The 10087-nt window shown below is 32.9% G+C and overlaps 1 protein-coding gene across 4 annotated transcripts; it reads right to left on the reverse strand.

Moving 5' to 3' along the window:
* Positions 1-5619: 5619 nt before the first annotated feature.
* Positions 5620-9701, reverse strand: LOC114292754 (glutamate dehydrogenase B). 4 transcript variants are annotated; one of them, XM_082878379.1, is made up of 9 exons: positions 9507-9701; positions 9135-9356; positions 8916-8990; positions 8460-8576; positions 7678-8183; positions 7172-7235; positions 6977-7079; positions 6396-6568; positions 5620-5766 (listed from the first exon to the last, which is right to left on the reverse strand). In XM_082878379.1, the coding sequence occupies exons 1-5, from the start codon at positions 9624-9626 to the stop codon at positions 7920-7922; spliced, it is 798 nt and encodes a 265-aa protein (XP_082734505.1). In that variant the 5' UTR covers positions 9627-9701; the 3' UTR covers positions 5620-5766; positions 6396-6568; positions 6977-7079; positions 7172-7235; positions 7678-7919. The 4 variants fall into 4 exon arrangements, with proteins under 4 accessions (XP_082734505.1, XP_082734506.1, XP_082734504.1 ...); XM_082878380.1 differs by lacking the exon at positions 6977-7079; XM_082878378.1 differs by having other exon boundaries at positions 6977-8183.
* Between the last annotated feature and the right edge of the window lie 386 nt (positions 9702-10087).

Consider the following 10087-nt stretch of genomic DNA (forward strand, 5'->3'; position numbering starts at 1 on the left):
AAATCTCTAAAGTTTAGATGTACTAGTTGAGTTACTTTTTCAATTATTGAATAGTAAGTTTCTTTTATGTTTTGACATCATATTACGGATGATTAATCACTTCATACACTGAGATGTATCTATCGTTTGGATGTTTTTATTATTTTTCCTTTTTACGTTTAAATATTATGTGATTCTTTCTTGGTTAGTCGTTTTTAAATTTTTTTTTTTTATATAGTTGATATTTTAATTTAATTAAGAATGTTTATTCTACAATATTATAATTTAATATATACATATATATATATATATATATATATATATATATATATCATATAAAAGCATTATATGATAATCCAATTACAACATATTTATATATAATTTTTTAATAAATTTTATATAATTTCTATTTCTACATATTTTTATTTTCCAAGTGAATATATAAGAAAATTAAATAGTTAGAATTATTTTTAATTTTATGTTACTAATTCTTCTTCTAATTTAACTATTATTTTTAATATCAAAATGAGTATTTATTTTACTATTTCATAATTTAATATATATCATACAAAATTATTATATGATAATTACACTTTTATAATACGATAGAACTTGTTGGTGAAAATTCCAGAAAAATTATATTTTATTGATAAATAATGCAAAGAAAATGAGATACAAATAGATCAGACTGAGGCACGGATATCTCGTTTTCTTTAAGGAGATCAAGCCCATTGCGGTAGGAAGAACCCAAACACAGCAGTCACAAAACTATGACTTGTCCTCTCCAGGATATAACAGCCCGCCCACTTGCCATATGGTTCAGGCCAACTCTACACAAGATGGTGAACCCAAAACTCCACCAAGAAAAACACCATTCTTTGTTAATAATCTCTTTTGTATAGAAAATAGTTGGCGTGTTGGTGTAGAAAAGAGTAGAAGAGAAGAACTATTTATAGGCCATTAGGACCTTACAAATTACACCAAAAATAATGACGACCATTAAACTAGAGAAAATGGAGAGACTCCAAATAATAACTCACCACCAAGTTCATGAAATCTAATTAATCTCTATTCATGACCAAGAAAAAAGGTCACCAAAGCAATGAGTCTCCATTCATGAACAAGATGAGATTCATAAATAAAACAAAAAAAAGATTCATGAAAAAAAATATATAAATAAATAAATAAATGATATTAAAATCGTCCAATAATCCCCCACTCATTTTATTATCAACAAGGACAAGAGAGATTACCAAACAAAGATAGACTAGTATGCATCATGAAGGTGTGCTCTGCATTGGACCTTCATTAGTGAAACAACAACCTCTACTCTAGAGTTAGTAGTGGTCTCAGACTTGAAACAACAATTTTAAGATTCTACCAAAATTATTCACAGTGATTTGATCCATGATAGAGAATTATAAATATTATGTATATCAGTATAGAAGCAAACACAGGAAATAAAAAAGAGTAATTATTTTTTGTTTTTCAATCATCATCAATGTAAAAAATAAGGAGATGGTTATTTTATTTTTTTTAGATAAGAAGGGAGACGGTTTGTTTATATTTATATAGGACTCTTGAAAATAGATATATAATTTTTGAGGGTTTAATTCCAAAAATAAAGAGATGGTTGGTTTATATAAAACTCTTCATATGTAGCGATCTCGGTTTTGACACGTCTCTTTGTGGTGTTCCGGGCTCAGGTTGGTATGGTTTTGAACGGTGTTACGTATCTTAGTTTCCCTATATTCCCCTTATTTTGGTTATCGGGTTATAGCGGTGTGTTTGGAACTTGTAATGTCTCTAAACCTTTAGATGTGAATCCAACCCGAATTGTGCCTTGCAGAGTTGTATCAGAAGTTAATTCTTTCATGTTTTGCCACTTCGCTGAGTATGTTGGGGATCGAGCTGCCCGGTCAGCCCATGAGGGTCCAGGGGGCAGCACCCCTTGGCGGGTCCGAGGCAGCGCCTAGGCAGGGTCGAGGGGCGCTGCCCCGAAGCAAAAATGTAAAATGCATTCAAAGTTATTTGCCCGCTTGAGCGGCCGTTTATGCGCTCGAGTAGAAAATGTTTGGTTCCAGAAGTTTGACCTGTCTGCAAAAGTACTGGGAAAGTGTATTCGATACTCGAGCAAAGCTTTTCACACTCGAGCGGACCATGTTATATCAGTTTGTGAATCTAATATTTCAGATCATTTTTTCACTTTTCTCTCATTCTCTAAAACTTTCCAAAAACTCAAATCTTGAGTCTCTCTCTAAAAACTCACATTCTCTCTAAGATTTCATCTAGATCCATTGTGTTCTTCACCCTAGTGTCTTTGAGAGAAAGGTAGAGTGCTTCAAGAGCTTCATTTTGATCCAAGAAGAACTTGATTTCGTCATCTTTGAAGTTCCATCTTGTTGCCTGGGTTTTCTACACTTGAGGTAGGGATTTTCTTACAGTTATATATATATATTTTTGCAAGATCTAGATGATTTTCAAAATCATCATTCGATAGCCTTAAAAATTGATTGTTGATTCAAGAAGTTGAGCGATTTTGAAAGTGGATTTGTCTCTTGTTCTTTTAAAATGATCTTATGGGTTTTGATCTTCGTTGATTGAAGAAAAGATGATTTTGAAAAGTTTTCTTTCAAAAGATTTGAGTTGTGCAGTTTTTGTGAGAAAACTTAGAATTTGGGGATTTTTTTTTAAGGAGATTGAAAATCCATGAATGATATTGTTATATTTATTTTGTGTGTCAAAATAAATAAATGTTTGGAAAATTTCTTATTTATATTTATATAAATGATGAATTTCATGGAATATGAGAATTGTTGTTCATTTTGGAAATTATTGTTCAAAACGTTAAAATGATCTTGTAATGACTAATTGTTGAGAATACTTCAGAAGAGGGAATTGTGTTATTCCTTCGATGATGAATTGGAATAAAAGTATTTATATTCATCTTGTGAAATTGACATATCAATTCATTTGATTATATTAAACTTTGAAAGTTGATTTGAAAACTTGCATTGAAAAAAGAATGTTAAGAAACAAGTTTTCATGGAATGGTTTTGGGATAAATATGTTAGTAAGTCTTGATATGTGGTGTAGATGATATTAAATAAATTGGCCTGAGAGTCCGAGGTGAAAGACCGAAAACTCACGCGGATAGGTGTTGAGCCTTCCGGTTAATACCTGTAAAAATGACAATTTGGTAGTACTTGTATAGTCTACTTGCAAACACTGACCTAAGGATTACTAGAGTCGTGTTTACCGCCCTTGAAATAAAATGTTAAGTTTTGAACAATTGAAATTGCATGACATCATTGAGCACGATGGTTTTCAAAAGATGAAAATGTGATTTACTTTCAAAAAAGGAACATAGCATGACATGTGCATTTCATCTCTTGAGACTTGTATAAAATGTATATACTTGTTAAGGGGCTTTATGCTCACCCTATGAGATTTTTGTGCAGCAAAAGATGTAGTGATTCCACCTAACTAAAGGTGAGGAAATATGTATTGAGAGTACAAGGCTCTCATTTTGCTGTAACTCTGTTTGTAAGCCAAGGGCTGTATTTGTGTGGGTTTGAATAACCATTCTGTGTAATCAGGCCTAAGTCTTAGAAACTTGTAAATCCTTAGGAGTATCTATTTGTTTATTTATTTGGTTTTGGATTAAACGTATAATCGTATTGAGAAACTAATTGTATCATGTAATGCAAGTGTGGAGAATTATTTTTGTTTTCCTTTAAGGAGCCATGATGGTTGTGTTATCATTTGGGCATAAGAAATTAGGGCGTTACATCATAATTTAGAAAATATAGTATATTTGAGAGGATAAAATTGAGATTTAAAAAAAAGAAGAAAACATGTAAGTTCTTCACACTTTTATAATAGTAGTAGATTTTAGATAAGAAGAGAGATGGTTTGTTTATATTTATATAGGACTCTTGAAAACAGATATATAATTTTTGAGGATTCAATTCCAAAAATAAAGAGATGGTTGGTTTATATAAAACTCTTCATAATTTAGAAAATATAGTACATTTGGGAGGGTAAAATTGGGATTTAAAAAAAAAGTAGAAAACATGTAAGTTCTTCACGCTTTTATAATAATAGTAGATTTTAGATAAGATGGGTTTATATAGGACTCTTGACAACAGATATATAATTTTTGAGGACAATTCTAAAAATAAAGAGATGGTTGGTTTATATAGAACTCTTCATAATTTAGAAAATATTGTATATTTGAGAAGGTAAAATTGGGATTTAAAAAAAAATTAAAAACATGTAAGTTCTTCACACTTTTATAATAGTAGTAGATATATATAATGGGATGTAAACTTCACAACAACATCCCCATCAAGTAAGCAATTCTTCAAGAAGTTTCAAGAATTCCTTTTGTTTAAGTAAAATTTCCATATATTTTATTGTGTCATCACTGCTGGAAAAATGACTTTTAGCGGCGTTTTAAAAACGCCGCTATATGTATGAAAAACGCTGCTAATTCCTTTAGTGACGCTTATCACCAAACGTCGAGGACGCGGCCGTCGCTATAAGTTTATGACGCTTTAAAAACGTCGTAAAATTAGTATAGGCGGCGTTTTTAAAACGCCGCTAAATGCGATAAATAATGATAAAATGACGTCATCCTATATTTAGCGACGTTTTTAAAACGCCGTGATAGATTTTTTTATTTTAAAAAAAATATCCGTTGGCACTGTAGTGGCGTTTTGAAAAAACGCCGTTATAGCTCTTTTTTTTAAAAAAAATTATTCTGAATCTGTTATATTTAACTAAAAAACATACCTGTAATAAAGCTGAAAAATAACAAAAACATATTCTGTGTTACACATATTATAGTGGTTGAATTAAGCAAAAATTTAATTTATATTTTTTCATATTCTTTTTTGCTTTTATATTTTTAAAGTCATAAGCAGTGATCATTGATTCAATGATAAAATCTTAGTCTAATAATCTTTGAGATTATGAGTTTAAGTCTCGGAACAATCATTTTGTATACTATGCACAGGGTATTTCTGTCAAAAGAAATAATAGTTCTTTGGAAAGATAAAAATCAGCTTTGATTTCTTTTCCCAATTATCATTTTAAATGTATAAAAACTGTCAACAAGCATATGGAGAAATTGAGAACATCAATAATTTTAGAATACACTATTCATCTGATAAGTATAATCAATTTGAATGTTGTAAACACCACAAGTTTGACGACATGCTGGTATAAACTTCTAGATAGCATCTTTTCATTTTTCTCAACGGCCCCATTTGGTGCTTCGAAATGTAGGGGGAAGGGAAAAGGAAAAATTTGATATTAGTGATGTTGTTTATACAACACTTCAACAAACACAATCTCATTAGTGTTTTCATCCATCTTAACTTCCTTAAGTATTTAAAAGTAATAACTATAGACCCATTAGTCAATAATTTCCACACAGAGTATTCATATTTACTGTGGCATGCTTTATCAATGATTATTAATACTGTCAACATGTTTTGGTGTGCTCATTTACTTCGGCTCCGGTACTAGTAAAGGCCTAATTTGTGGAATTTAATTCAAAACTTTAACAATGGTCCAGGTCAAATTATGACACAAAACCATATCACTTCTGCCTATAAAGGGATCACAATCTCACCATTTTCATTTAGCTTCAGCAGCAGTTGTTCCCACGTTGGGAGAGCACACATTCCAGCATAAACTGCTGTCCTGACTGCCCATGTATGGTATGGTGCACAAACTTGTGCATAAGCTGCTGAGGCTGCTTCTTTTAAAGAGCAATACCTAACAGAAACACAAAAAATAAATCAAATAAATGAGATTTTGTTGCCAAGGAGAAACAAAAGCAAAGATTGCAATAAATCAGATAAATGATGACAGAGTCGGAAACCATCAACAAAATAATTCAAGAACTAGAGTTGATCTTTGAGTCTAGTAAGACCAAATGCTTCTTGAATATGAAGTTTCTTGGCATGCTTTGCATGTGTGTTTTTGTTCATTAATATGTTGTCTGTGTCCTTGCCTTTAGCTTGAGATGGGAATAGCAGGCAGATGCAAAACAGGAATAGAGCACTGAAATATTTAAACTCATTGAATTAATTAGATTGCACTGAAATATTTTTGTTCATTAATATGTTGTCTGATTCATCTAAAGCAGACTAAACATAAAGTGACAAAACACAAAGAAAGAAAAGAATGACAGCAAGAGAGTAGATAATCTGGTAACACACTACTCAATGTCCAAAACCAAAGATTCTTTATTACATCTAGTGGAGCAATAATATGCATCATCAAAGCACATATTATATCAACGAGCCTGAATAGGAGGACATAAATTTTTCCAAATAACAAGTGCCAGGAAACATTTTAGTAGATGTGAGAGAAGGAAGATACTATAAAAGAGAGGAACATACTCTGAAGACAAAAAAATTTCGAATATAGCTCTGATGAGGTCGAGACCCTGCCTAACTCTGCGTAGATTACATGAAAGGCTTCCTTGTGTTCTCACTGTGTCATTTTTGACATCAACGTCAAGTACGTTATTTAAAGTGCCATACATATTTGACGCTTCCACAAGATCACGCACCTGGAAGTGTCAATCAAAGCATTAGATCCAACGAGCATTTTTAGATTGGAAATTAACCGGGAGAAGTAACAAACTTTGGATTGAAATACACAAGGAATCCATCTTTGCATTATATTTATGTAAATATGGCATTTCACCTTTAGAAGGCAAGATTTTATCATTGAATCAATGATCACTGCTTATGACTTTAAAAATATAAAAGCAAAAAAGAATATGAAAAAATATAAATTAAATTTTTGCTTAATTTACCTTACTACTTCATTTACAGATTTCTGTGTTCCACATATTATAGTGGTTGAATCATAATTTATATACATAATAAACAAAAAAGAAACATAATTTTTTTTTTTCTAATAAAATAAGGGAGAAGATGAAGAAGACTGAATTGAAAAGTTAAGAGATATATACAGATCATCAGGGCTGCAATGCATCTCATCATTATTGAAGCAATCAGCTAGCCATCCCTCAGATGACTGATCCAGGCCCTCATGACCAGTTGCAGATGTTTCCTCTATTAAGCACATTATAACAAGCAAGACAAAAAAAAACATGTATGAATGTTAAGAACCTATTCATCTCAGAACAGAACTTTACAGGACAAACCTTCAAAACCAGACACCCAATGCGACATATCAGATAAAGCCTCTTCAAGCGAATCTTCTCTCTCCTAATCAAAGAACCAAAAAAGAGTGATCCAATGGTTTTGTGAAACTTGATTCAATCACACAAATTAATACTAAAACGTAATTTCAACTGAAACTTTGATTATAAATGCAAGTGTTTGAAACTTCCTTAATGAAGTGAGCAAGAACAAATTAATTAGGTGAAACCCAAATCTAAACTAGTTCAGAAGTTGCATTGACCAATAATGATCCCCTGACAAAATGTTGATATCATAAAATAATTTATCTTGATATGTGGTGGATGATAAATTTGTTTCCCTTCCAAAAGATAGAAGTCATATAATTGTCAATATACAACAGAACAGGTATCTCAACAATTATCTTTTGTGTGAAACCAAAATAAGACCACTATGTAGAATTTTTCCCCAAGAACAGCAAAAGATGTATCATGTAACATTTTCCACGAGGAAATAGGCTTGCACAAACCTTCGATTTTAAGAAGACAGATGATATCTCCTCATTGCAAAGAGGGGAACCCAAAATCTCATTGTCAAACTGCAGCATTCGACGTCTCTTTACTTGTGAAGACATCTCCGTGCATTGCTGTAATTCCTTGTCCATGTTTACTGCAATTCATTTTTTTCCAGATAAAAAAGTGTCCTTCAAATCGAAAATTTATGTAAAACCTCACAAACCATGCCCGTGACATTATTATGCTCATCAGATGTTTAAGGAAAAGACCTGTTGATCACACCCCCAAGGGCTGCTGGGAGGAGAATATCACAATCTTCGACCAATATTGATTTGGGGTCTATTGCATCCCCACCATTGAATCCTCTAACTCCACGATTTTCTGTGACGTGCTTTAGTAGGCTTGGAATGTCGAGTCCTTTGCTGTTCTTTACAGCTCCAGTTATGTCACTTACTGCAACAATCTTCCCACCCTTTTCACTGATGAGATCAGCAGCCCAGGAACCCACATTCCCAAATCCCTGAGATCAGAACCAATCATCACAACATAATTGATTGAAGAAAAAGGAGTATAAATGAGATATTTAGCTTTCTTTTGTCAACTGTCCTCCCTCAAATCCCTGGCACATTCTTGCTGTGCTTCTTCAACACTCATTCTGCAATTTTTTGGAATAATAACCTCATCTGTTATTTTATGTGAACCTACTTTTTAGTTATTATTCGCTATGCTATTTTGTTCCGTGTGGAGAACTCCACAGTAATTTCAAATATTCTAGTAAGTCACATAAAAGGTTCACCTGTACAACAAATCGTTGTCCAGCAATGCTCTTCCCATACTCGTTGAGCAGGGCCTCTGTTGCAAATAAGACTCCCCTTCCAGTGGCGGCATCTCTACCAAGGGATCCACCAAGATCCTGATATAAAGAATTTGAGTCTGTCAAATTACAGAAATGAGGAAGTACTGTGAAAACATAACAAACTATAATGTTGTAACGATTCCCAAGTGCATGTAGAATGAAAACTTTTTTATTTATACATTGTATTCACAATATGTGTACTTCAAAAGTTTGGTTTCATCAAACAACCATTAATATAACATAGAGCAAAAGCATCAGCAACCATGAGAAGAAAAAATCAAAAAGTTAATGCCATTATGCAAAATACTGCATCAGTGTTACTAGGAGAATCAAAATATTTACAAGAAAAACCACAATTACGAGACCTGGTTTTGTGACCAGTCTATGTTTACTTACAATAGGTTTACCAGTCACTACAGCAGGTGAGTAGCCATGAAATTTTGCGTACTCATCTAATATCCATGCCATTGTCTGTTTAAACACACAACAATCAAAAATCAGTTCAGAATTTCAGCAAACATTAGAAAGTATATACATGGAAACTACTCAACAGCATTAGTTATTAACCTAAACAACCATTAAAATTCTGTGAACTAAAGTAGATCTTTTGTAAACCTGTGGATTTGTTCCCATATCAGGTGCTGGAACATCAGTGTGCACTCCAACAAGATCGGGTATCTTTTGGGTGAAAACTCTGGTGAGTCGTTCTAGCTCAGAGATGCTTAATTCCCCTGGATTGCATCCTATCCCTCCTTTGGCTCCACCGTATGGTATATTGGCTACTGCGGTCTTCCACGTCATTAGTTGTGCTAAAGCATTCACCTCATCTGGGTCAACCTACAGTTTCCAGGTAACTATTTCAACAGAAACCCAAAATAATCTTTAAAATCCAGAAAAAACATAATCATCACCTCTGGGTGGTATAATCTTAGAAACCCAATTTCTACCCTGTCAGCAAAGGTTTCAGTTAATAGGTCATGAACAAACCTCTGGGTGGTATCTGATTCCTCCCTTCATGGGGCCTCTGGCATTGTCATGCTGAACCCTGAACCCAACAAAAGAAGCCAAATTGCCATCATCTTTTGGTATGGTACACTCAACCTTCATTTTTCGTAAAAAAGCAGCGCAGTTAGCAGAGTAAAAACAAATAAGGTTTGAAGTAAACAAAATCGTGAAAGCTCATAAGAAACTAGAACTTATTTGGGAATAAAAAATGAATGCGGAAGAAATTTAAGGAATGCGCTAAATCCATGACATAAACTATAGTATTGCTGCATTATAGTAACATCCAACATAGTTTACAAGGGGTTACAAGAAATAGTGGGGCATTACATCTGGTCAGTATAAAAGATTAGAAGAAGGAATAGTTCTGATGGGTACCTCCACAAACATCTAATGCAGGTCAAAGGCATTTGCATAGTAATTGAGAGAGAGAGAGAGAGAGAGAGAGAGAGAGAGAGAGAGAGAGACTTATGAATTAAGAGGAATAGGATCACAATCTATGTTTAGACAAATTTTCAACTCTGTGATAAAAAATAATACAAGGAAATCAAACATAAAATTAATAA

Source organism: Camellia sinensis, chromosome 7 (assembly GCF_055761805.1).
Source record: "Camellia sinensis isolate YWXY chromosome 7, ASM5576180v1, whole genome shotgun sequence".
Taxonomy (NCBI): domain Eukaryota; kingdom Viridiplantae; phylum Streptophyta; class Magnoliopsida; order Ericales; family Theaceae; genus Camellia; species Camellia sinensis.

Coding starts and splice junctions, on each gene's coding strand:
- LOC114292754 (XM_082878381.1), bottom strand. CDS start 9,626: ATGAAGGTTGAGTGTACCATACCAAAAGATGATGGCAATTTGGCTTCT. Junction 8,991..9,134: donor ATATGGGAACAAATCCACAG/GTTTACAAAAGA, acceptor GTGTTTAAACAG/ACAATGGCATGGATATTAGA. Junction 8,184..8,459: donor GACAACGATTTGTTGTACAG/GTGAACCTTTTA, acceptor TTCTGATCTCAG/GGATTTGGGAATGTGGGTTC.